At 48.1% G+C, this 27,011-nt stretch overlaps 1 protein-coding gene across 1 annotated transcript; it reads right to left on the bottom strand.

Annotated features, from left to right (window-relative positions):
• Positions 1-28: 28 nt before the first annotated feature.
• On the bottom strand, positions 29-22,584 carry WIPF3 (WAS/WASL interacting protein family member 3). The gene is given in 10 exon segments (XM_039862630.1): positions 29-114; positions 2,098-2,171; positions 8,681-8,782; positions 9,756-9,905; positions 13,274-13,761; positions 13,763-13,820; positions 13,823-13,981; positions 16,816-16,950; positions 19,021-19,153; positions 22,509-22,584. Coding segments are annotated over 10 exon segments (1,383 nt in total). The 5' UTR covers positions 22,569-22,584; the 3' UTR covers positions 29-90.
• Positions 22,585-27,011: the final 4,427 nt, after the last annotated feature.

Here is a 27,011-nt window from a genome sequence, read left to right as displayed (position 1 = left end):
GCTCCATTCAGAGCCTGTATGTCAAATGAGTTACAATGCGAGTGTGGTGAGGTCAGACACGTTCACAGCATGTTGGCTTCAGCTGACTTCTCACCGGAGTGTCTTCAGAGGCAACTGTGGAAACACGACAGCATTACCGGGTGGGGTTAGAGGACTCACTGCACACAGATGACCCACCCCAGGGCTGGGCACCGAAGCTTTGCCTCATTCATGCAAGGATGCCAGGGCCTGATGGTCCCATCATATGCAAGGAGCTGATTTTTACCCAGAAGGTCATGGGTGGAAAAAGGGATGAAATGGGACATGGAGTTCATGGCATGTGGGGACCTAATGCTATCTTAAACACATTTATAGGACGGAGCAGCATCTGATTCACTTGACAGGGAGTTTAGGGAAACAAAGAACTTGCTGGAAGTCCCAAGACAAGGTGATGGAAAGAGAGACAGGGTCCCAGGCCTTCAGCTTTCCCGCCGAGGGCTCCCACCTGTGCATGGACCACCTGGGCTCTGCAGCCATAAAAGATGAGCACCAAGCACCCTCTGGGGCACCACTTGCCCTGTCTGGAACTCAGCGATTCTCTGGGCGATTGCTTTTTATCTCAGCGAAGTACAAATGAATTAAGATAGTGCCCAGCTAGACGGGAAGGAGAACTTGACAATGGGATGACCAAGAAAGACTTTCTAGTCCATCCCCGACTCAAGTTTTATGGGTTCAGGTGATCCAGGCGTGTGCCGGCCACGAGGCCAGGGACCAGACACTGCACAATGTTTGATCATCCCTTCCATGTCTGAAGGCGACGGTGACTCCTGTCCTGGCCAGTCTGACATGCAAGGAAAAGCACTGAGGTGTAGTGGAAGGAATATCGGACGAGGAGCAGAGGTCGGGGCATGTGACCTTGGACAAGTTCCTTTGCCCCTTAGAGGTGGGTTTTCTTGTCTGAAAATGGCATTAACAGTCTCTCTCTAGTTTATATGACAGGGTTAATGAAAGGGTCAAATGAGATAACATATGCAAGTTATCTAGAAACGTAAAGAGCTATATAATGTAGGGATGATTATTTTGATTGTGACTACATTTTTATGATCACAGGAGTAATGTATTCATTGTAGAAAATTCAGAAATAGCAGAAATGCACTAGGGAGAAAGTAAAACAGCCATAATCTCCCAGAGCGAAAGCCTGTGAACAATTTCATCTTCCTTTTCCCTAGACCTATGTACCTATGTACTTGTATGTCTCCCTTCACTGCAAGCATATGCCCAGCTTTCAGCCTGTGATCATCTGAGAACGGTTATTGCAATTCTTGGATTAGCTGTGGCAGAAAAGGGACAGGTGTTTGTCCTCCTTCCAGGAACTCATCCCAGCTTCCTCTTCTTCTCGGGTCACTTTCTTTGAGGGTCCATGCAGTTTCAGAGGGGCCTAATTTAACAGCGGGCCACCCTCTTTGTCACATAGAACTCTGAAACGGCGGGGCAGCTTTAAGATGAGCCCCTATCACGTGCAGTGAGAGGCACCATCTCTGCCCAGGGGGGGAAACACTGTCCCAGCTGTCCCGCGTGAGAATGAGGACACTTCAAAGAGTGTCTTCTCACACAAGCACCTATTGGGTGCCCCTCTCAGCTTTTCTCTCGCTACCAGGATCGGGATTGTGACTAAATGTGGCCAAAATAAATAATAATGTTGATGCAGGAAACCCCCCAGGGGTGCCGTAAGAAACCATGTGTCCTAGAGACGAGGACACTGAACTGTGTCTTATATGTGTTACAGTTTTTCTCTCAGACTTCTCACGACGAGGGAAGAATGAATGGGGAGTGAGCAGGGTGACCATTGCCCAGTGATTCTCAAGGGGCTCGGGTCCTTAAACTTGCTTCTGTATGTGGCGGTGATTCCAGAGAAGGTCCCCCCTTTCATTCTTCAGATTTTGAAATTGTGAGTGTTTCATTCTCGCTGGAAACAAAGGTCCACCCAGTGGCTTTCCCTGAGGAGAAAGTGTCTGAGGCTAAGTGTAAAGCTGTCGGGGAGAAAGCACAGCCTCAATATCTCTGGGCTTCTTGAGAAGAATTCCTGGTTTTACATTCAGAGACCGAGGGACGTGTTACCTGAGAATTTCTGCCTTTGATGTCATCGGAGCTTTGTGCCGCTTCGGCGTGGAGCCAGGGACCAGGTGTACGGCCTGAAAGACACAGGAACAATCGCACCATCTGTTGGCCCAGGGACTGGCTGCAGGCTTCACAGAGAGACTCAGGCTAAACCAACACTCCAGCGACCATGACGGAACCAAGGGTAAGGTGAGCCGGTCAACCTGAAACCTTCAGGCTGCTGGCCCAAGACCACGTGTTTCCACCCCTGCTTCTATATCACAGACTGTGGATACGGAGCCGTCACAGTCGGCGTGCTAAGGGAGAAATGTTTACAAAGGCTCAGACGATTTGGCATGATGTGTGAAATGTAGGAGAAAAAATTGTATAAATTAGATGACCTCGACTAGTTTTAAAATTCATAAAAAATATAAATAATATACTGAAGTGATTCCTCCTGAGTTTACTGGTTTTTTTAATGTCTAAAAAAATACTTTTCAAGTTTTCTACAATGAACATATGAGTCATCTTAAGAATCTGTGAAGGTAAGATACGATTTTTTAAATTAACTATCGCATAGAAGGGTCTCCACAACTTACAAACTATTAATCCAACAGGCACTGGAACTTTCATTAAAACGCTTTTTAAATTAACGAGTGTGTTTGTCCTAGGATAAAGGTGATTTTATCAGGATAATGACATAAGGAGTCCTAAATTCTTAGCCAGTTTATTAACTAAGTAAAAAATGAAAAGACACTGATATATAGCCCCTGACCTAATTCCACGTGGCAGTGCGACCTTGAAGTGACTGTGCGAAGGTTTCAGAACCTCCAGTCTACTACAGAAAAGGCTTCCTCTTGGCCAGCATTTCCTAACGTGGCTCTATTGACATCTTGGGCTGATTAATTCTTTGCTATGGGGGCCACCTGCGTGCTGCAGGCTGTTGAGAAGCATCCCCGGCCTCTACCTACTACATGTCAGTGGCACATCTGCAACCCAGATCATCTGTAACAACAACAACAGAAATATCTCTAGACAGCACCGAATGTCCCCTGGGAAGCAGAATCCCCACCACCCCACTGGAGAACCACTGAACAATGAAACAGGCTTCTCTGTAGGTCAGCCTCGTTTTCCATAAAAACCACTGGAAACAACGGTAGAGCTGAAGGAGACTCCATTTCTTCATAAAACAGGAAGGAAAACTCTGCATCTTGTTAAAGAAATTTCATGGCTGCGGAAGTGGGTGGCTGGGAGTGAGTCTGGGTCACTCAGGGTATTTTTAATCCAAGTGTCTCCTTAGAGGACTGTCCCTTATGAGATGCCACCAGAATTCACAAGTCAGAGCCATTCTGTTGAAATAGTCCTTCACTGGGCTGTTTTCTCACACGAGAGTATCTCAGAATCGCCAAAACCGTGGTTTTCGAACTTTGGGTACCACGAGTTGCAGTAAGAAATGTGTTTACATCTCTACCCAATGACACGTGTCTCCTGCGCTCGGAGCAGCTGGAGTGACCGCTGCTGCTGCCGCCCCTGGGTTTTAACAGCTGTGCTGCAGGAGCCGCCACCTGCAGGGCGGCTCAATGTGACAAGTCCTCTGAACTGTGGGGCTTCACAAAGAATGTCTGTGCTTGGGGCGAAGGAGCAGAGGCCGGGGGCCAAGCTGGCTCCCGACTTTATTTTTTGTCATTTGTAAACCAAGCCAGCCATGTACTTTTTTCCTAGGCACAGAGATACTTTCATGTCAGAAAAAAAAAAAAAATCCATTTTGTAGCCAACCAATAAGAGGACATATCCTGCAGGGCTCGAGAAAGGCGGGGAAGGATGCAGACTTGGCTGGCTGTCAGCGCTGGGTCCCTCCTAGCCTTGGAGGACAGTCCCCGGCTGCGAACTTGGGTTAGGAGAAAGGTGGGCTCCTCAGAGAAGCAGACCTAACCATCGGCTCCGGGCCAGCATGGCCTCTCCGTGGTCCAGTCCACACGGCCTGAGGTCGAGGGGTAGCAAGTGTGGTGAGGAGAACACTGGACATGGAGCAAAGAACCTCAGCCCGAGCCTCAGCTTTGCCACCAGCTGTGACCAGGGGCAGGTCACTCGACTTCTGCCTCGGTTTCTTCAGCTGTACATGAAGGAGTTGGGCTGGATGACCTCAAAGGCCTCTCCTGTCCTAACAATGGAGGCGGAGACTAGCCTCTAACTGAAGGAAATGACAGGTTTCACTGGAAATGATAATTCTAGTATCTGCCAGATCTAAAGCTTAGAAATCGCAGACCTGGCCTTTTTTCTCCTTCCCACTCACTGTCACAGCTGAGGCTGGTGTGAGGGGCCCGTCGTTCCTTCCTCGGCCACGTCCCACTTGTTGAGAACTTGGAGGGGTCACCCTACAGATCTCGGGGCCCTACTTCCCCTGCCACAGGTGCTCAGACCACGGGCGGGGTGATCAGAGTCTCTCTCCCTATGATTTGGGATTTTCCAATTAGCTGTAATGATTATTACAAATAATATGTATTTGTTACAGCAAACTTGGACAAAATAGTGAAGCATAAGGAAAACAAAAATCACCCAGCATTCTACCATTGAGTGTCGCCATTTTTAACACTTTAAGGCTTCTATATTTCTAGCCTCATCTCTTTATTTGGTCAAATTCTCCTTCTCCCTCTCCATATAGATTCGCGACATGTTTCTTTTAAAAATTAACCGTAGGTTCTATGTTCTATACTTTTCGTGTACTGGTTTGTTGCGTTTTGTTTTGTTTTGACTTCTCAAGGTAGCGTTAACATTTTTCTCATGTCACCAAATATCCAACAATGCCGTTTTGATGGATGCATAGCATTCCACCCAGTGTCTCTGCCTTATTTTATTTCACCCACTTGTTGCAGGTGGATGGCAAATTTCGTGTTACGTATTTCCAAACCACAATAAAAAGTTAGAAAAAGAAAAGAGTTAAGCATTCGGGTATCTGTGGGCTGTGCGCGTGTCAGGAGGAGAGAAAGCAGGCAAGTGGGAGGAGGCCGAGGGCTACAAGCGGGCGTGAAAACGCGCTGGACCTGCAGAGCCAGCGGCGTCTCCCAGATCATGCAGCGCTCTGACCTCGGGGAGCCGGGTCAGCGGTGAGCAGGAAGAAAAGCATCAGGAGAAATGCAATCAGACAGGCACGGCCCGTAACGGACTCACGCTCATATAATGAACAAGGCTCTACCCTGTGGCTCACAGGGACGCAGGAACATGCTAATTTAATTGTGCTAGGAGGCGATGGAGGTATTTCATGTCTGCCCGTGCCACAGCAATCTGAAACCATATCTTAGTTTTGAAATTGCAAGCGCTCTTTCTGGTCTGTAAAATGTCAGTTTATTTTAGTAGGTTTTCTTTTTACTTTTTGTTTCTTTTAACTGCGCCTACCTCAGTGTTGGGAGATTATTTTTTTTTTTGGTGTGGACACCGATTGGAACATTTCTTTGAGATGAGAGGAACACAGCGCAGACTGCCAACTGTGCCCTCCTGGTGCGCTGTGTGGGGCATAGATTTTCTTCTGTTCTCAGGGACAAGATTGGGTTCTGAGTCAGAAGGCTGAGGCACTCCACAGCACATTACTGAAAGAGGCTGTACGACAGACAGAGATGTTTACGAATCTGCTTTTCCAGAGCGGTTTAAGGCCGAGATCAGCAAAATATGGCTAGCAGAACAAATCCAGCCAGCACCTGTGTTTGTAAATAAAGTTTTTTTAGAAGTTAGCCATGCCCATTCATTTATGGCTTGTCTATAAATGTTAAAACAGCAGAACTGAGTAGCAGTGGCAGAGACCACATGGCCTGCTGAGCCTCAAATATGTTGTCTCTGGCCCTTTAGAGGAAACGCTGGCTGACGTCTGGTTTGGAGGAGGGGTCACCAGCTGGGTCACTGGCTGGAAAGCCTCCAGGGGCCAGGTGGCCTCATTCATGTGCTACAGTCTGGGGGTAACAGAATGCGTGGGGCTTGTGGTGTGAAGGTGGCCAGTTGCGAACCTTCGCATAGAGAAAGGACATGAACCTGAACGCGCCAGTAACTGATTCTCTTGCGACCTCCTATTTCCTATAGGTAAACTTTCTTCCAAAGGACTGATGATAAGGTATGAAGCCAGGCACATCCGAGGAGGCCCACAGCGGTATGACTCACGGTGCTGGGGGTGGTTAGTGTTTTACTGACAGTCCTTCTCTGCTTCTAGGTTCAAGTTCCCAAGCCTTAGAAGGGTTAAAAAATCCTTCATGTTAGAAGACACATCTCTTTGTCTTCTTAATTTCATGCGTAGGCACCTCCTGTAGGGTAAGTCCTGGCCACTCTCTCTCAGCTCTTTTCTGGTGAGTTCAGGAGGGGGAACTAGCCATGTGCAGTCTGGTCCCACCTGGGGCAGGGTCTGTGGCTGCAGAGGAAGGCCAGCGTGGTCTCCTCCCCTGTAACTCACCCTGCCTGGGCGAGTCTGGGAGCCCCCACTGTGGGGCACAGTATTAGGGAGTTCAGTATCATACACACGTAAGCCTTGTCTTCCAATAAAAACACTGGCACTTGGATCTTCCTCTGTCTGACTCTTGTGAACATTTCACACGATGGGAAGGGGTATTATTTATTGATACTCTGCCCTACCAAACCTAACACCACTGGCATCCTACGTGGCTTATCCCAGGCCAGCCAACTCTTGCCCTTACGTGCCACGTGGGACTTGCTGGTGGTTCCTCAATGTCCCAAGCACTCTCCCATGCCTCTCTCCTGGGTTCCTAGAATGCTACCTCTTTCTACGCCTCCAGGTCCCCACCCTTCACCCCAGCTTCACACCCACCATGGTGCCCTTAGCACTTTAAACGGATCAATGATTAAGACACTCCACGGCAATGTAGTTAATTTCTTCTGTTGCAGGAGTGTGTACAGTAGGTGTGTGATGGTAGAGACCTCGTTTCTTATACATTGTAGTCTCTGGTGCCAGCATGGAGCCTGGTGCATAGCGGGAAGTACAGGCCCATCTGCTGAACTTGAACTGAGGAGCAGTGGGAGCCTGCCACGTCACCTGTCTCCTCCCGCTCCCACGCATCTCGGTCTATTTAAACCTTGTAGGAACGGGGCAGGTGGGGGGTGATTTCTCTCTGTCTTCTTTATCCTTCTCTTGTTTTTCTTTTTCTCTTAATTCAGAGAAGTAGTACTTATAGATTATTTAAAACACACGCAAGGTCATTTCTCTCTGAATGTGCAATCCCACAGGCCAGTGCAGGAAGATCTGTGCCGGGCTGAGCCTGTGAGCTGAGCAGACAGCAGACTTGAGCTCCTTGGTCTGCTCTGCAGGAAGCCGAACCCTCGCCGAGGTACCTTGCCAAGGTCCCTCTGAAAGGACAGGCCTATGGAGCCTGCTGCCCAGTCCTGGGTTAATCCCAGACACGATTTTCCATTGCTGGTCCACTTGAGTCTGGGATTGGGAGCCTTACTCAGGATGAGGGCTGGGGACTCATCCGGCCCTCACCCCGTGTTATTGACTCTGCCCTCCTCTTAGCAAGTGCCGCCCATTTGGACTGGCTCAGATCCGGACAAGCATTGGCTCACGTCAGCTAACAGAGAGCATCACTGCTGTGTGGTCAACACCCCACTTTGTTTATTTTCGCTTCCTGTTTTCCTAAAGCACTTGGCTTCCCTGGCCTTTCAGCCTGAGGGGCAGGCTGGCCGGCCTTTCCCTCCTCCACCCTTGGAGCTGAACGGGTCAGCCGAGTGAAGGCCATTCTTGGGGCCTGGCCACATAATGGAATAAGCAGAGGCAGCTCTTACGGGGCTGAGACTTTGAGTCTTGGCTAAACATTGGAATCACCTGGCAGCTTTCAACAATACCGACACCCTGGTCCCATGCATGTATTCTGATTTAGTTGGTCTAGGTGCAGCCTAGCCTTTGAGATTTTTAAGTCCTCTAGGTCAGGGGTCCCCAAACCCCCGGGCTGTGGACTGGTACCCGTCCGTGGCCTGTTAGGAACTGGACCACACGGCGAGAGGTGAGCGGCAGGTGAGCGGCAGGCGAGCGAAGCGTCATCTGTATTGGCAGCCGCTCCCCAGAGCTAACATCACCGCCTCGGCTCCACCTCAGATCATCAGGCATTAGATTCTCATTGGAGCATTGGTCCCTGGTGCCAAAATGGTTGGGGACCGCTGCTCTAGGTCATTTTAATATGTAGCCAAGGTTTAGAATGACTGGCTTGAAGACTTTCACCGTTTCACTGTCTGCCACAGTTCTAAACTGGGGGTTTTCAGGTTCTTTCCCAACTATTAATGCAAAGTTCCTGCATCCCATTTTCTTGGAGTGTTTAGCTCCCTAGTCAAAAAGCCACAGGGAGGGGAGGGACATGTAAATTCAAGCCCCCCAAAAATCTGACACTAAGCAATTAACTCTGGTATTCTGTAAAAGCCTCAGAATGAATCCCTGGGGACTGGGACAAATAAATGTTCTGAACCTTCCACAAGTATGAATAGCACTGCATCCTTGCTGTATAGGACAGTGAAATTATGACGTCATCCTCTAGACAGCCTGTAGCCAATCAATGAGCACCAAATTCCAGAAGATCAGGGACAATCTGGGGTCTCATAGGGAGGGTACTTCGGTACTTACTTCTGGGGATCTTGCTGGGGTAAACCTTCTGGCATGGTTTGTATTCATCTGGAGGAGGGAAGTCTTCCACAGAATGGAATGTGAATTTAGACTCAAAGTCATCTGTACACACGAGAAATGGCAAAATCATTCTGATTACTGTGGCGACCCAAGTTTTGATTATTTCCAGGAGCACACAGGTTGTGTGTCCAGTGCAGGCATTTTAATGACATCCATCTATTTCTCATTTTTTACTGTTTAGCTGAGACAGAGAGAATCAGGGAAAGCGAAATCAACAGATTCTCCCACCACCCACCCCAATATACTTCAACCCACAAGGAGAAGGCCAGGGATATCCAGGGCTTGGCGTCCAGAACCCGGCAGCAACCAATGACCAGAAAAGTCCCTGTGGCCTAAAGCTCCCCCTGAGCTCCTGGGGACATCTTTGGTGGGAGAGGTGGGCAGAACAGGAGTCCTTGGCCTGGCTGGTGGGAAGTAGCACAGCTTATGTCCAGCTGGGGACCTGGGCTCCCCAAAGGAAACAGGTTCTGCCCTGAGCCCTTGGTGGAAGAGGAGAGAGGGCTTGTGGCCCTTTCATGGGTTGAGTCCCTGCTTTATGATCTAAGCTTTGTGTCTGAGAGTAGCTCAACCTACAAAGGGATTCAAAGATTTTTGGTCACACCTGACCCCAGGTGACTTTTGTTCCTATCTCCATATTTTTGCCCTAATTGTCCCCCCGCCTATTGAGCCTTCGTTCATTCATTCACCTTGTCTAAATCACTCTCTTCTTTTAACCCTATGCATAGACTTCTCCATGGAGACACACACACACACAGAATTTGAAAGTTGGTTTTCTTCCCTCTGTCTAAGCTCCATCGGGAGGTTGGAGAGTGGGTTCTGGAACCCCCAGAAAAACCTCAAGAGAAACCCTATGTTTAACACAACCTGTAGGTTGTTCTGTGCCACAGTGAGCCCCTGTTCCTGCAAAGCATTTGCCCTAAAAATGACAACACCACAGGCTGGCAAACTCCCTCCTGAGCCCGGGGAAACCAGTTCTTCACTGGCAGCCAACACAGCCGGCAGCGACCCCACTTACCGATAATGTGCAGGCTTCCATTCCGCAGCTGCCCTCCGGGCTGCTGTGTCGGGGTCCAGGCTGGGGCCTGCTGGCTTTTGCTTGAAAGCTCTGTGGTGGGTGATCTCGCAGGGGGTGCCGGGGGCGGATTCAGTTTTCCTCCGCTGGTCCCTGACAGAGAAGACCATGGTGTGTTCAGATACAGGAATGGGGACGGTGACCGCTCTAACCTTCTGTGAAAGGTGAGGTACTGAGATCTTTGGATGTAATATGACAAGGTGAGTAAAACGGCAGCCTCTGGAGCCAACCTGCTTGGGACTGAATCCAGCTTCTCCCGCTGGGATAATAACTTTTTGTGCCTCTGTTTCCTCATCTGTGGGAATAATGGGAATAATCCTGGTACACACACCTCCCAGAGTTGCTGAGAGGGTTAAGTCAAGCGGCATGTAGCAGAGGCTCAGTAATCGTTAGCCGCCGTGATGCTAATAATGACGATGATGTCATCAGTTGGCACCGCCCACAAAAGGGGAACCACTGCAGTGTCCTAGTCCGACGAGAGGGAGGGGCTGTCCGCAGGCCCGGCTCAGAGGGAGGCTAGAGGAATGAGCTGTCGGGGGCTTGCTGCTGCCAGTTTCTGCTCACACTGGTTCCCCTGCATCGCAGACCTCGTTTCTCCTTCCAGCCAGTCTAAGTCCACCCCGTCTACCCGGGGCCCATTTCGAATCCCAGCTACATCATCAAACCTTCCCTGGGGACCGCTATGGGAGGCGCGCCCTGTTTTGCCAGTACTTTTTTGTATGACTCATTTGGCAATAAACGAGCACTGTCTTGGCACCTCCGTGCGGGCAGGTATTCTACTGATTCCACCTCATGACATGACAACTGCGCTGCTATGATCTGCGCTAAGATGTTCGCAATTACAACCCCTTTCTCTCCCCTGCAGTTGGCCTGAGCAGAAATGACCTTTGTTTTATTCATGGAAAACTAGGTTTCACATCCAAAGACACGATGAAAGAGGCCAGATGAGCTTCAGCTCCTGGCCTTGATTTTACTGCTCCAGGGCAGGCCAAGGCGTCCGCTCGGCCAGCCGTTCTCTGTCACCTGCCACCGTCAGGGCTCCTCCCCGCCCTTCGGTTCCAGACCCAGTGCAGAAGGGCAGCTCCCAGACCCTACCAGCCATCTGCTCAGCCCCTGGTCCCCTGCCCTCCAGTTCCCCACATCCCAGCTGTGTCCCCTACTCCTCACTCTTCAGCTGCACCTCAAGTCTGTCGCCTCTTGGTCACATTCCCAATCTACACCAGGCTCATGTGACCAAGGCCCAGAAATCCAGCTTATAGTTCAAGGAGCTAGGGTTGCCCCCAAGAACTGGCAGCATTCTCTGAGGATAAGAATCACCGAGGGGGGCCTGGAGTCCATCCTGTCTGCCCACCTCCAAAGAGGCATCTGACGGTCCCGCCTTCCTATATGAGTATGAGCCACTCTGCACCGCCCTCTGTGCCCAGGTCCAAGCTGCCAGGCTCCCTCCCCAGCTCCTGGCATGGGCCTTGCACTTTCTGATGGAGCCACAGCCTGAACCTGAGCAAACCCGGGTGTAAGGTGGGTGGATGTGTGCGCACAGGTCTGTGCCTGTGGGTGGACAAACAGTCTGCTTCCTTTGAGATTTTTAAAGAAAATAATCTCATCCTTCCTCCCCTTTCTGGTCTTTCCTTCCTCGATACCAGGCACCGCTAGAATTTACTGGCTCCCACAAGCCGACTAAAGGGGTTAAGGGGCTGCTGACCCCTCTTCTAGATGAAAAGCTGCCCTTCTACCTGACAAGAGAGAAGGAAAGGAAATGACACTGCCTAGCCCGGCGACATGCACAGTGCTTCAAGCACATTTTCTCCTTTAATACGCGTAACAATCCTATGTGCAAAGTGTTATTGTTTTCATTTGTCAAAAAAAGAGCAAGGTTCAAGAACATTAAAAAAAAACTAGTATGAGGTTACACAGGAGTAAGTGAGAAAACCAGAATTTGGACTTAGATCTCTCTAAACTTAAAGCATTGTTTTTTTTTTTTAAACCACATAATGAATATTTAAGAATCACAAGTGACAGAAAGGGCTCACCAGCACTAATGCTGGCTTTTCTGGTGACTAGTCAATTAAAAAAAGAATGATTAAAACCTTGTCTCTTGCAACTAAGAGACTTAAAAATATTCTTGCTCTTTGTACCAAGAATTTTCTCTGGGAACCCATCTTTAAAAAACATCCAAAATGTAGACTACAATTGCTATGAAAATATTTCCTGCAGTATTCTTGATAATAAAAAAAATAATAATTAACTTCATAATACTATAAATATGGCATATACTGATTATCACACGAATGTGCTTATAAATTTTAATGATTTGACAAATTTGTTTTCAATGTAATATCAAATAAAATAGAAAAGAGTATATATAAATAGTAGTAACAATGTAAATATATAGATATAGAAAAAAAGGAAAGGAAACATCTGAATACAACAGTTTTACTTCTGGGTGATGTTGTTATCGGCGATTGCAATTTTTATCTATTTACTCTACCATGAGCTTGTATTATTTTCAATGCAAAGAAATACATTTAAGAGACTTTCTACACCAAAAGACTTTCTGAAAGACCAAGGAATATGTGTATAAGTGCGGATGTGTGTTGAGGGATGTGTGTGGATATGAGTGTTTGCATGTGTGGATGAACGTGTGTGTGTGTGTATGTGTGGGTGTGATTTCCACTCAGAAGGACACCAAAAGTGAACGTAGCCACTGCGCTCCACACAGATCACAGTCATGGGACATCTGTACCTAATCCAAAGTCATCGCTGCTGGACGGGTGAAAAAATTATTCTTACTATTTGGCTGAAAATACAGATACTCAGTTTTTTGAGTCAGCTGGAGGATCTGCCAAAAATAAGGCAGCGTGATAATCCCATCTCCTGAGGACCGGTGAAGATTCCCGCTGGCAGCCAGACTGGAATCACTCAGCCAAAAATTGAATGGGAGAGCTGGCTCTGACACAAATTGCACCCACAGCCCCTCCATCCCAGGGAGAAGATTTGGGGTCTGTACCAGGGTGGCAAGAACAAATAACCCTCCTCTAGATCTCACTGGTGCCAGGCCCAGGTCCAGCAGCTGCATGAGAGGGAGCTATTGCTATTCCTATTTTACAGCTGAGGGGAAGAAAGCACAGAGAGGCTAAGTGATGGCCCAGGGTCACACAGCTCGTAATGGCAAGATCCCGGCGAGGGGTCTGCATGACCTTGGAAAAGTCTTCCAGGCTCCCTCACTCTTCGTTTCCTTTCTCTAGCAAGGGAAAGGCCCATGCGATGAGATTTCACTCTGCTTCACGGGGTCAATGAATAGGTCTGTTCTCACCTCAGATCCCGAGCTAAGACCTCCCAAGGTGTTCCCGAGTGGCTCCTAGGAGTGGGCTGCTGCCCGTGGCCTTCCACCTCCATAATTGTTGGCAACGGTCAAGCGATCCGCTGCCCTGGCCACCCCCGTCCAGAACAGCGGTGCTTACCTGGGCCTCGGCCTGGCCTCTTCTTCTGCAGGAATGTCTGTGACCCCGGAGGGGCAGGCGGCGCCGGCAAGGCCTGCGAGCCGGGCTTCGGTGGCTGCGCTTGGAAGCTGGGGGACTTAAAAGCAACGGGGTGGGGCCTGCTGCTGTTAGCGCCTGGCAAAGGCACAGGCACTGAGTGATCGGGGCACACGAGGGCGAAGGGGAGTGGGGGTGGTGGGGCGGTGGCGGGGGAGGAGCGAGGCCCCGAGTATCTTGGCGGCTGGCTGCATCGGCATTGAGCCCAGGGTACCCGCAAGCATGAGGGAGGAGGGAGGGGCGGTGGATTTGGGCGGGAGGCAAGGGGCGAGCTGAGGCTTGCCGCCTGTCACCGAGAGCGATACCGGGGAAGCGGGGAGGGCTGGGGGAGGTATGCGGGCACAAAGGGCTTGAACTACCAAGCATTCCCTTGGTCTGAAATAGGTGGGGATACCAGTGGAACTCGATGGGGAGGAAGGCAGGGGTGGGGGGTAAGGGTGGAGGAGGTGGGGTGGGGTCGGAGGAGGCGGGCAGGCACGCTGGGCCGAGGAGGGACTGTCCTGGCAGCACCGTGCGCCTCGGAGGCATTTCCTAGCCTGGGAGATGCTGGGGGGTTCAGCGGACTGCTGACAGTTTTGGTGGGAAGCCGGGGAGAAGGCGCGCGGGAGCCAGGGGCCTGCCCTGTCTTGCCACCTGTAAGTGAGACAAGTTCCGAGTTAGCTCGGCGACAGAAGAAAGAGACCTCAAGTGTGTGGGAGGCATGACCCACACTCTCAAGCCTGATGTCAGTGGATTGCACGGTGGATGCTCTCTGCCTGCGTGTCTACTGAGGGGCCTCGGGTGCAGGAACCGTCACACGAGAGGGCGAGCTGGACTTGCCCCCAGGTCCTTGCCAGCACTACTGTGCTGTCCAGCTCTGAGAGGAGCCCAGCTCAGGACGCCAGCTTTCATATTGCATTCCACCTCTATCCTCATCTGCTAAGCACCTCCCGGCTCCCGGCCCTGGGCACAGGACTGCTCCCCGCTCCTTTGTCCTTCCTCATCCCGAGGCCACCATCACACTCATTCATTCTTGCCCACTAGGTCCATCAACCCTTATGTCCCAGATTGGATGCTCAGGTGTCAACCAGAATCTCCTGGTGAGGGAGGTGTTCCTCACTTGTCCTTGTGAACAAGGACTTCGTTTCTGTAGAGAGCAGAAGCTTCACAATTTCCTGAATATATAAGGTAACTCCCAAGTCGGTAGGAACACATCCTGCCTTGGGGATCCTGGTCCAGTGACCTTGAACCTCCCAGTCTCTTGGCCTCTGCAAGTTCAGAGCGCCTCTTCTCAAAGACGTGTGCCCATTTCTAAGGCGCTCACGGTCTCCCGGGCTCCTGGCTTCCTGACCCAGTACCTCCCCACGCCACACTGACCCCACCTCGAAATCCAAGGCCTCTGGAACTCAACAACAACAAACCGCTCATGGAAAGCACCTGTTTGCTGGAAGACTACAGCGTGGTCCCCGGGAGTGGCCTTGTCACTCTCGGCACGTGCCCTTCCGCCAGACTGCTAGTTCTTACCCGTTTTTTCCCTTTGCTTAAGGCGGAAAATGTTCCTCTTCTTGTTTACTCCATGGGAGTTCTGTAACCACTGCTTCCCCATGCCCTCTCAGAGTCACTCTCCACCTTGAAGGCATTTAAAAATACTTCTTCCTAATAAATACAGTGTTCTCCCTCAAAGGAATTCTGGGGGAGACTTTTTCCCTATTTCAGCAACCCTATATTTTCTGGTTTGTGCAAGAACAGCAGGAAGGCAGTGTGGCTGGAGCAGTGCAGGGCGTGAGCCAGCAAGAAGGTCAGAGAGGCAGCAAAGGCCAAAGACCTTTTCTCTGAATGACAAGGGGACGGATGGGAGAGTTCTGAGAGAGGAGAGCCATGGCTGTCATACTGCGACATGGATCTACCTATTGGCTCTGTCCTTGAATTTCCGTCCTATAACAGGCATCGTTAATTACGTCGTTATGGAGTTCGGTCTCCTCTAGAGATCGATTCTTGTCTTCACAAACATAGTGCCTCAAACATCTGACAAGTGTGTCTTATTGGAGACATGGAGGAATACTGCCGCTTTCCGGTGGCTGGTCTCTGTTATAACCTGACTGCGGGTTATTTCTCCTATCTTCGTCTCTGTGAAGAGAAGTCAGTAGAAGTTTCCCAAAGGATATATTTTTGATACCGCTCAGGAAGTTGGAAAAAGAAGAGGGCACCGAAGAATGCCAGAATGCCAGCTCTTTTTTTCAAGTTGACCTCACACTTTCTTATCTGACAAACCCGCAGCAAAAACGAGGAATGAAATGGTCTCTGAGAAGGTTCCAGTTGGATCTCAGAGCATCCTAGAGCCCTTATCTCTGCTGAATTTTATCAGTAGGCGATGGCAGCAAACACACCCCATACGGTCAAACAGCCACAGAGCCCACTGAGAAAGTCAGCAAAGTCACATGGTAGAAGATTCTATACCAGGAATGTTTTGGGCTTGATAGTCCCTAGAATAATGAACTTCTTAGAGTTTATTCACCTTGCTGGCTAAAGAGCACAGTAATAAGGAAAACACTTTTTCTTTTTCACATGATAAATATGTATTTGCCTGATTTTGATGCAATGCTTTCAAAACATTTGATACCCACTAAAACACAAATGACTGTGGTAGACTGGTTGCAAAAATGGCCTTGATTATCCATTCAGTCCTGATTCCATAATCTTTGAAAGGTGATTTTGCTGTTCCTTTCACCGAGAGGTGAAGTCTCTTTTCTCACCCTTGTCTCGGGCTGGCCTTGTGACTTGCTTTGCTTTGGTAGGAAGTAACACTGTGCCAATTCCAAGACTAAGCCTCAAGAGACTTTATATCCTTCTGTCTTCTTTGCTGAAACCCTGCCACGACTATGAAAACAAACCCTGAAAAGTCTGCTAGATAAGGAGAGACCACATGGATCGGTCAGGCCGGTCATCCCAGCTGAGGCATCAAAGACATAAGAAATATCAAGCTAGCAAAGCCACCGACTCGACCTGTAGAGAGAGCCCAGCTGAGGTCACCCTAAATTGCCAATGCGCAGAACTGTAAGCTAAATAAACAGTTGTTAAAAGGCCCTAAGTTTTAGGGCATTTTGTTACACAGCAATAGTGAACTGACACAATGGGAGTTTACGACTAGTGCATTGCCGGTGAAGCCACGGTGATGTCGCTAAGATCTTCTGTCTGTACTTTGCAGTCTGGGCCACAATCACAACATTGCTAAATACTACGCACTATGGCAAATTATTCTTCAATTGTTACAACGGGATGATTGCAATAGGATGATGATTAAAAAGGTCCCATGAGAACAATTTTGTGCTTTGGCAACTTTCAGTGCTTAAGTTCCCAAACAGATGATCTCCTGCTCCATGGCTGTTCACTAAAAACATGTCGCTTACTGGCGTGTGAGGATTTCCTAGTTGGTTCTACAAGTGAAGGAGATGAAGGTCACAAGGCAGCCAGTCTGAGTTCTTCCTTACCTGCTGCATCTCTCTGGCCTGCTGGTCTCAATACAGGAAAGCCACCAGCAAACAGATCTCCCAGGGCTGGGGGGGTGCTTCCACCTCGGGAGTTTGTGGAACCTCCTCCTTCTTTGTTGTTGGGTCCTTTAGAACCTTTAGAGAGAAGAGGCAAGTAGATGAGGACTTGTGAGCGGAACCAAGCTGCTGATTCTCACCTGGAGTCATGGTCTAACGCTGCCCACGGAAGCCTTTCTGTTCTCCCATCTGCAATGTTATCCTTTTAGTTGGCGTCTTTCCCAAACAGCCTCTGCCTTGAAACCCTGCAGACTCATGTACCCAGGCCTGTCTGCTGTCTTCTCTGGACCTACCAAATAACCAACTGTCAGTGGCCGACCACCCCGAAAAGTGACCAAAACAAAGGAATCTATGCACCGTAATATAGCAGATGCCAATGGACAACTGGAGCGTCTTTCAAATTAGAAAACCCAAACATGGTGGTTGTAGAGCTGGTCCTACTTTCAACTTGATTGTCGTTGTGGGAGGACTAGCCAGAGAAAACCCACAGATTTAATTCAGTCGGTAATTTTAACTTCCTGTCCACAGAGCCTGGCCCAGAGCTGCAAGCAGGCAGTGAAGATCTGCAGTGATTTGCGCTTCCACATTTTCCTGTCCTGTCTCCCCGGTTCTCACCCCCCGAGCCCCGCATGCTCCCCTGCACCTTTTCTTCTGTGGAAGAGAAAGCTCATGAGCCTCAAAGAAGTGTCACTAATTCCTGCCTTCCTGATGTGTGTGATTACCAGCTACGTAAAATGAGAAGTCATTCGGCTTAGATAAGAATTTCTGGCAAATAAATCTTCACCACCTGAAGCTAATATGCACAGAGAAATTAAGACACAGTGCCCGCTGGTAGATAAACATGGCCAGGTTATTCTGAATATTAATATTATACATGACCTACTCATTGGAAATGATTAGCAAGTGAGTGTTCCAATAAAATGGACTTATCTGTTAATTCGGCTTCACCAATTAGTTAGTGGGTCTGAATAGAAACTAATTTTTATTGCAATTGTTGAAAATATTTCTGAAAAGAATTTGTTTATCCTTATATATTAACATATACAGCTATCGATACAATTATGTTTTCAGGGCTGTCTTTGAGAATTACCATTATGCTCATCACTGAAAAATATATGAAGACTTTAATAATACCTTACATTGATAAATGGTTCTGCATATATTATTTCAACCTTCAACAAACTTGACCAAAAAAAGAACATGTATTATTATTATTATTTCCCCCAATTTGCAGATGAACAGACTTAGTCTCAGAGAGGTTCCCTGAATTGCCTGGCACCAGAAGTCGACATGGGTTGTGTGACCCAAGCACAGGGATCCCTTTACCCTATTGAACTCCTGAAGACGTAGAAAGCTACAGTCGTATGATCCTGGGAGAGAGTTCTGAATAAATCTTTTTTTCTTGGGGAAAAACAAAACTTTGCATTTTCATAGGTCGAGACTAGACTTTTTCTCTCACTGAGTTTGAGGACCATGTCGAGACAGGACTGTGATGTTTGTTACCTCACAAAGAACAAACGCAAAGTGGTGTATCCATATGAGGACGTATTATTCAACAATAACAAAGAAATGAAGTTCTGGTACTTGCCACGGGGATGAACCTTGAGAACAAGACGCTAAGTGAAAGGAGCCAGTCGCAGAAGGCTGCAAATTGTATGACTCTACATATACGAAATATCCAAAATAGGCAAATCCATAGAGCTAGGAAGTGGATTTCACGGTTGCCAGGGACTGGGAACTGGGGAACGGGGTCTGACCGCTAACGGGTATGATTTCTTTTTGAAGTGTCAGAAATGTTCTGGGATTAGGCGGAGCGATGGTTGCAACCGCACCGCGAATCTTTAAATGCCACCGAACTGGACGTTTGAAGTAGTTAAAATGGTGAATTTTATATGATGCATATTTCATCATGCCAACAAAATAAGTCATCTCGCCATGATGGAAAATCCGTTATAAACCACCTGCAGACTGGAAGGGAAGCTCTGATTCTCTCCCCACGTGGCCCGTACACCGAGCAGGTCTGATATGGCCCGATATGCGTCCTGGGTAACAAGGAGGGCCCTGTCCTGGGCAAGCCAGGGGTGTCTGGCTGAACCTCACATGGCCGGCCCCTGGCTCCCAGCCAGCCCGGCCCAGGTGCTCACTTACTCTCGATTTGTGGGGCACTGCGGTCATTGATCTGCGTGACTTTTCGTAGGCGAGTTCCTTGCTGGATGTCAGCCAGCAGTGCGCTCCGGCCTTTGGGGTCTGCTTTTCTTGAGCTGGAAGTGTCTGTACTGACCTGTAAGAAAGTAAGAGGGATTCGAGTATAATCGCATATAACATTCGCAGATAAGCCCGATGTCCCGTTGGCTGTAAAGGTTACCTCCCATGGTTCTCTGCCTTCCCTGTTTGCCCTGCCCTACATCATTCCCAAGCTTGATCTCATCTGATCTCTATTCAGTTACCTACAGGTCTTGGTGGAGACTTATCTCCTGCCCTGCTCACGCCCCTCTCCCTGGGGACCTAGAATGGATGCCTTCTTGTGCTCAAACTCCCAGAAGTGTTAAGGAGCCCTGAGTTACAGCCGCTCTTGCTCCTCCTAGGTGAGACCAACCTGCAGGCCTGGCTTCTGACTGGATGCTCCTGACCCTGCTCCTAGGCTCTGAGTGATCACCCTGCCTGGTATCCCCAGGTCCCCACCTGGATCGAATCCTTTGCTGACCCCAGGATGACAGGCGTTGGTCCTGTTACCCTGTCTTGCCCTGGGCTGTTCACCTGAGTGGTATCAGGTCATGCTCAGTCCCCAGTACTCACATCCTCCCTGCTGTTGGGTGGCCCAATATGTCTCATAAATGAAGCAGATTCATCCTCGAGGAACTGGTATTGAGGGGACAATGGTGGCTCTCAGGTGAACATGGAGCAAAGGGGAGAACTGGGGCCCAGAGGGGTCATAAAATCGGGGAGAAAAGGAGGGCAGGGGATTACGGCGAAAGTTTAGTGACTGTCCACATTCTGTGCCTGGGTGCATTACTTTAATCCTCATAAAATCTTGTGAGTGTCAAATGAGCTCGCCCTCATTTTACAGATGAGAAACCGAGACTATGAAATTATCTGTTCAAGGTCACAGGGCTCGGTTCAAACCCAGATTTGCTGAATTCCAAAGGCTTTTTACTTTGCTTTTTACTTTGTAATCAGTCACATGCCATGGTTAGGATAAGTGTCCTGCAGACTGCTAAACTGCTTCATAAATATATTTGCATTTTATCCTAACTCTGCAAGTAGCACCGAGGTCCAACTGTTTCGCTTCCACTGTAGCCCGAGCTGACGCAGAAGGGGTCTCCATGGCTATCGGAACCAGGGAAGACACCAGAAAGAACATTTGTAGGCTGGCAGCAAACAAGGAGAGGAGTGGGGTTGCACCGGAAGACAGCCAGAAGCATCCTCTGCGGTTAGAAGGTTTGTCCCACATGACCTGAGAGCCGGTTAAGCATTTCTTAAAGCAAGAAATACTTCTTTGCACCTGCTCTATGGGGAATACCATGTGTCTTCAGTTTTCAGCTTAAACATCACCGCCTCGGAGGCCTTTTTTGACCCCCAGTCTAACTAAGTGTTCTCTTTTAGAGCACCATATTCTTTTTTTCCTCTGTCACTTTTATCACAGGGTATACATTTTTATTTCTTTTTCCATTGTGGAAATTTCCCATTTGTGGTTAATGAGTTTAAGGTTCACTGTCCCACATTTCTTTCTATCGGGAAAAAGATCTTGTTCATTTTGCTCATTCAGATATCTCCAGAGAGGAGAACAGGACCTGGTCCCAGACAGGCTCAATAACCGTTCACTGGATGAATGAATGAGTTAGTGAATGAATGAGTGAAATGAATGAACTAGACCCAGGATGTATAATACACTGGCCTTACCCCCAAGGGCATTTAACAGGGAGACAGGACATTCATGCAAGGAGTCAGGCCACTCTATCATGCAGTGTATGACCACGCATCCATGTGGGTCTCACAGAGAGGAAGCCCCCCGAGAGTCAGAAACGGCCATATTTGTCAGGCTGAGCAGCCTGCAAGGGAACATCACGACCTTAGAAGGTCCTTGAAGTATGGACAGGATTTGCAAATCCTTGTTATAGTCATTTTCTGTCCATAAAAGGACAAATCAAGTTTGCCAACTAGACGGTCAGAGACTCTCCAGTGTCAGAGATTAGAAACAAAGGCAACTGTGATTTTAGCTAGAATGTGCTGAGTTTGCATTTTCGCTGGCTGACTCTGCTGCACTGGTGACGAATCTTACGTGGGCTTTGAAGGGCACAAGCTTCAATGTCAGGTTCTTATTGCCTGGAGATATGCTTTTTGAACCCTTGAGAGGGGCTCATAGATCATGAGCTCCGAGCAAGGCACCCCAACTCTAATGCTCTATATTTTCCAGGAATGCATGTAAACACACACACATGGCAGGATATTTCCCACGTGGCATGCTTTAAAATGCATATATATAAAACACTGATGTCAATAAGTTATTTTCAACTGAGAAGTTTTGAGATTTTTTTTTTAGTCTCCTCTCACTTTATTTACTTTATTCACAAATAGTGACAGGAATAAGGGACCCATAGAAATATCATAACCCTAGTCAAAACAGGAAGAAACATTTTGTAAAAATCTGGCATTACAGTCTCAGACATGTATTATGGTCAGAGATTAGGGGAGAAACTGTTTTGTCATTTTTTTCCTAGTTACAAGATAAACAAGACAGTGAATTATAATGACAGTTAGGACCCAGCTTAGGTGATGGCCTTAGGGAAGGCAGGGTTAGAAAGGTGTATTCTGTTTAAAGAAGCAACTGGAGATGAGCAAATCTTAGCCCCAATGACCTGGTGGCGAGGGGGAGGGATGTTCTCATCTAATTTAGATTGGATTTTTAATTTATTACCAAAAGGCATCCCCCCCCCGCCCCAATTCCTTACTTTGCCCATTGCAGGCTTTTCAGGTGAGGGCTATGAAGAATGTCATATATCCTTAGAATAATGATTTTCATTTGAGTACCTACTTAGCACAGACCTCAATATGTTCTTGGTAATTCTGCACGACAGATTTCTTAGTAAACACCTTCCAAAATCAGCAGGAGGCTATGGCAGGTCATGTCATGTTTACATGACGCAGTTCAACTGGCTGGACTAAATTTAACATGCCTCCTGTGGCTTCTGGACTTTCTTTCCTGCTCCACTGCAAGCCCTGATGATTTTCCACTAGAGGGCTCCCCACCCCCTGACATTATGGCATCCTTCGATCCTCTCCTGGGAGCTGGAAGAGAGTGAATAACTTTGGGCTAAGGTAACAGGTTTTGTACAAAAGACCATCCAAGGACTGATGTATCTGCACATTGAAACCTCTAGTGCTCAGTGACGGTCATTTCTGTCACCTCTAATCTTTATTAATAACTCAATCATAATTCGCTTTCTTAAAAATCTACATCCTTAAGAAGTCTTGTTACTGTGGTTACAAGGATAAAGAAACAGGTAAGAGAAGATTTGCAAATATTCACTGGGTCTTTTATTCTATGCAACTACTAAACATATAATCAAGAGAGAGAAAGCCATTCCTGGACAATTTTCCCATAAATAAAGCCACCAAACCCACCTCCTCCTCCCCACCCCCAAACAAGAAACCAAAACATCGCTTCCAAGTCTGCTCTGGTCCTTCCTTGTTAGCATCGTTATGGAGTGTGACCATGTGTTGGGATCCACACCAGGCTTTTGTTGGCTCAGTTCTCTTAGAACGAGCATCAAATGATCCTGAAAAGATGCAAAGCAGCAAAACGGTAATGCAAATTAGCTCATTTTGGGGGTTTGCAAAGGCTGAAAAACTGCAGTGAACCAATAAGATTAAAAATGCAAAAACTGAATAGCGACGCTCCCAGAGGCAAGGGTGGTGAGTTGTCTGTCCTCCCACCTTGAGACACTATAAAAGGTTTTGTATGTCCATCTGTCATCCCAACAAACAAATTGATCAGGTTTCAGTGTCGTCTGGTGGAGGAAGGATGGCAGTTCAGCCCAGATCACAACTTTGAAACGCATGGCCTCCTGCTATTTGTCACCTGGCCCCCAAATGCCGTGACTGCATCTGTCTGATTGACACTGGTTTCTGTGGAAACGCTAATAAAAATCTAGCCCATGGATCCAAATGTAGCATTTTGTCTGTCTCAAGAGTGACTTAAACCCTATCATTTTCATACAATTTCAGCCTTGCAGCCTCCTAAAGATACCTTCTCCCACATGGCTGTTAAATCTAAAATTAGTACTCAGGTTTCCAGGCACACTGCCTGCTCATTACCCCAGCCCTCAGCCTCCTCCTGCCTCCTCCGGACCTTGGGTGCAGAACAGGTGTGGGCAGCCAGGGTACCTGCATTTCATTACAAAGTCTGAATCCCAAGTACAACCAGCGTGGCGCTGCCTCCTTCCCGCTGCTACCGACTTCACTTAGGAGGACACAGAGAGCCTGGGATGCAAGAGAGCGGCGTGGAACATTTTCAGAGAAAACTAAGCACCCCCTGTCAGGCCTGACGCAATGTTCCTTGCACCCCAAGTGTGTAATAGGCAGGCTGTTCCCGAAAGAGGCATATTGCGATCTAACAGTTCTCGGCCTCATTTTCAGAAATGCAAATATGCAATTAAAACCCGCAAGCAAAAACAACGGACCCTCTAACCTCCTTTCCTGAAATCTATTTTTTTAAAACAACGGACCCATGACTGTTACCTAGAGTGCAGAGCTGCCCCATGCATTGCCTCCTCTCTTATCCAGAGCTAAAGGAGAATTAAGGGCCCTTTTGTTGGGGCCACAAGCTATTGGCAAGTCTGGTCCTATTTTCTACACCTGCAAAAAAGTCACCCATCAGAGTCATCTCATCCACTTGCATGACTTTGGTTACTGTATGCTGGCAGCTACCTCCTTGTCCAAGGACCTGGGGGCCACCTCAGATCTTTCTCTCTACCTGAATCCCAAGAGCTACTCAATCACACAGGCCCATTGATTTTTCTGGGGTGATTTCTCTGAAATCTGGCTCTTTTTCTCCATCCCCGTGATGCTGACTTAATGTTGGCCACAGTCACCTCTGGATTCTATCGCCTGGTCTTCTATGCCACCTGTCCTGCCCTCCTCCACACAGCCGCCAGAATGCCCTGTGTAAGCGACGTGTCTCTCCCCTCTATACAACTCTGCCTGCTCCCATTGCCCTCAGAACCAAGTTCAAACCCTTTCACACTGAGCGAGGCCCTTAGTGACCAGCCCAGACCTTCCACTCCTTGATCACTCCTTGCTGGAGCTCACCTCTGGACTTTTGCTCGAGCCAATCTCTCTGCTCTTTTTGACACGTGTCTCTTGGCTCTTTTCCAGGAAGTTTCCTGACCCCAGACGGCCAGGGGAGGAGCCTGTGTTTGCTCCTAGAGCAACATGCTTACTCTCAGCAGAGCACCGGCCACCCAGACCATGTCGTTCTGCTCAAAACCGGCCCTGGTTTTCTATCTCGCGGGGGATAAAAAAATTCAAAGTCCTCCCTTAGCAGAGGCTTCTGGGGCGGCTGTGTTTCCGTTTGCTGCCACGAGTTTACTCCGAATGCCAGCGTTTCCCTCCTCACCCCGTGTGACATAGCAGCTGTGTGGCAAGTGTGACTCCTGGTACTTGTTCCCAGCAACGGCGACAATTTTGATTCCAACATGAATTCCAAGTCCCTTGAGTAGGGAATTCTTAGAAAAGCGGGAGACTATAGGCTGGGAATGGAAAGCATAGAAATAAAGAAATATGCAGAGAGAGGGATCTGAGATGCGTATAAACAGAGCCCGTGAGACAGATTTCAGAGGCAGGGATTAGAGAGTCAATTATCCCAGAGCTACGCATTTAAGAAGGCAGTCAACATAGGGATTGTGGATCAGACGGTGAACAAAAAGACATCTTTCAGTACAGGTGGTGGTGGTTCTTTTATCTGCATTTATAGCAAAATACATTCGTAAGTAGCTCATAGAAAGTGCTGGAGAGAGGGGGCCTGAAAAGATGGCAAACAGACATCAGTAGAGCAACCTCCTTGGTTATTAACGTAACCGGATACTATTTAAATATTGAGTGCTGACTTGGTGCCAGGCATGGGTTAGTTGTGGGGGGATTCAGTATGGGTAAGATTGCCAGCATCCTTTCTCAGAGAATGTATGTATGAAGGCGGGAGCGTATGCATATGCGTGTTTGCATATGTTACATACATACATGTACGTATATTCCTCATTTATTTTCTGGACCAGAGTCACTCGTCTGGTCTCCACAATCAGGATTTTGATCCATCTCAGAGGACTGTATTGAAAGCCTCCATTGACTCCCCTCAAAATGCTTCAGTGACTCTCTGCTCTCTACCAAATCACAGTATCCAGCCACACTGCTCCAAGGAACCCTACAACCTTATCATATCATATGAGGAGTTAAAACTGCTCTAGATTTCTACTGTGTTTCTTTTCTATTCCCAAGCCGGTGCTCATGCTTCTGCCTCTTCTGGGACAGCTCCCCCTGCCTCAGCCCGGCTATATCTGGCAAGCCGCTTACTTCTTTTAAACTTTACATTGAGAACAGTTTATAATTTCTTTTTCTTTTTAACTTCTTTAACTCATCTTTTCCTTGTATGATCCACACCCGGCACCAAAGTACCTTGTAATTCTCTACGGCACTACTCATATCTTGCCAAATATTATAGCTTTATATAGTGGTCTTTCTCCTTATTTTTGAGTGGAGATGCTTAGCATGCAAAAACTAAGCTATTCCCCTTTTAGTATAAGCGTATCTTGCTTTATAAAAAAAAAACCGTGTGAGCTATCTATCAATATTTCACTGAAATGAACTTTATAGAAACCTGCGCCCCTGGAACTTTGATATCCGTCTGCTCCGACAAACACGCAGGTGTGGGAATTGCTGCTGCCTTTGGGGTCATGCCGCAGCCCTCATTCTTCAAACTGTCTTCACACTTTTTATCCTTTGGTCACTCTGTCCTTAGATACCCAGAATTCAGTTCGGCACCATTTTCTCCTTTTTGATGATGCCAATATTCCCAGGCTTTTGAGACTCAAGCGAAATTAGGAGAAAACCTGATTTTAAAACCTGCATTGGATCTGGAAAGAACCACCTTGTAATCTCAGATAGATAGATAGATGATGATAGATAGATAAATAGATAGATAGATAGATAGATAGGAAGATAGGTGATAGACAGACAGACAGACAGACAGACGGATGCCAGCATCGGGAGTCAAGGCTCTGGCACCAGGCTAAGAATTGCTAACAAATAACAATACATAAGTTTGAAGAGTGTCTCAAAAACTGGTTAACGTTCCATATCTTCTTTTTCTCTTAGACAAAATGTACTTCCAAAAAGAAACATGCTTGCAGATTAATGTGCAAGCTCTCATCTATTCAGCTCTGATATCAGCATGACTGTCCCGTGAAAAGCTTTCTCCCTTCCATCCCGACTCCCTTCCCTCTTCCATTTGAAATAACCAACCTTCACCGAGACCTGGTTTCTCCTCTTTACTGTGCACACAGAGGTGATTTTGTAAGGAGGCTGCAACGTGCGAAGGGTGATAACAGCGGCAATGACGAGGAGGAACGGGGAGGCATTTGTGTGCGCCGGGCACCGTTCCAAGTACTTACTCATTGAAAGGGCCCCTAACGACCCCATGGTCTAGGTACTAGTTATTGCGTGTCCTGCCCAGCAGGGGGAGGCAGGCTGTCTACCACTAGTCAGTGGAGCACCAAGAGGCGAGCAGGCAAGTGTGGCTCTCTTAACCACCATGCTATTTCGTGGAAAATAGTGAAGGTGAAACACCCAGGAGATACGTAGCAAACCTGCAGCTGGGTGAAGGGAGTGGTCCAATTGCCCTCTCGCTTGGGACCATGTAGATGTTGCTTCACAGAGAATGTGACGGCCAGAGCAGAAAGGAGGAAGGGGGTCGGGGAGGGAAGGGCATCGGAAGGGAAAGAAAGGGCGGGAGGAGGAGCGGAGGGAGAAATAGAGAGAGATGCTTCTCAGAAGGATGGAGCCCACGGAGCTAAGTGCTAGGCTTTGACCAAGGCCAGAAAGGAAGGCGGAGGCTGAATGACGGCCTCTGAGAACAGTCTGATCAGTGC

Source organism: Pteropus medius, unplaced genomic scaffold, assembly GCF_902729225.1.
Source record: "Pteropus medius unplaced genomic scaffold, Ma_sr-lr_union100, whole genome shotgun sequence".
Taxonomy (NCBI): Eukaryota; Metazoa; Chordata; class Mammalia; order Chiroptera; family Pteropodidae; genus Pteropus; species Pteropus medius.
This window is presented reverse-complemented; position numbering and strand designations above follow the sequence as displayed.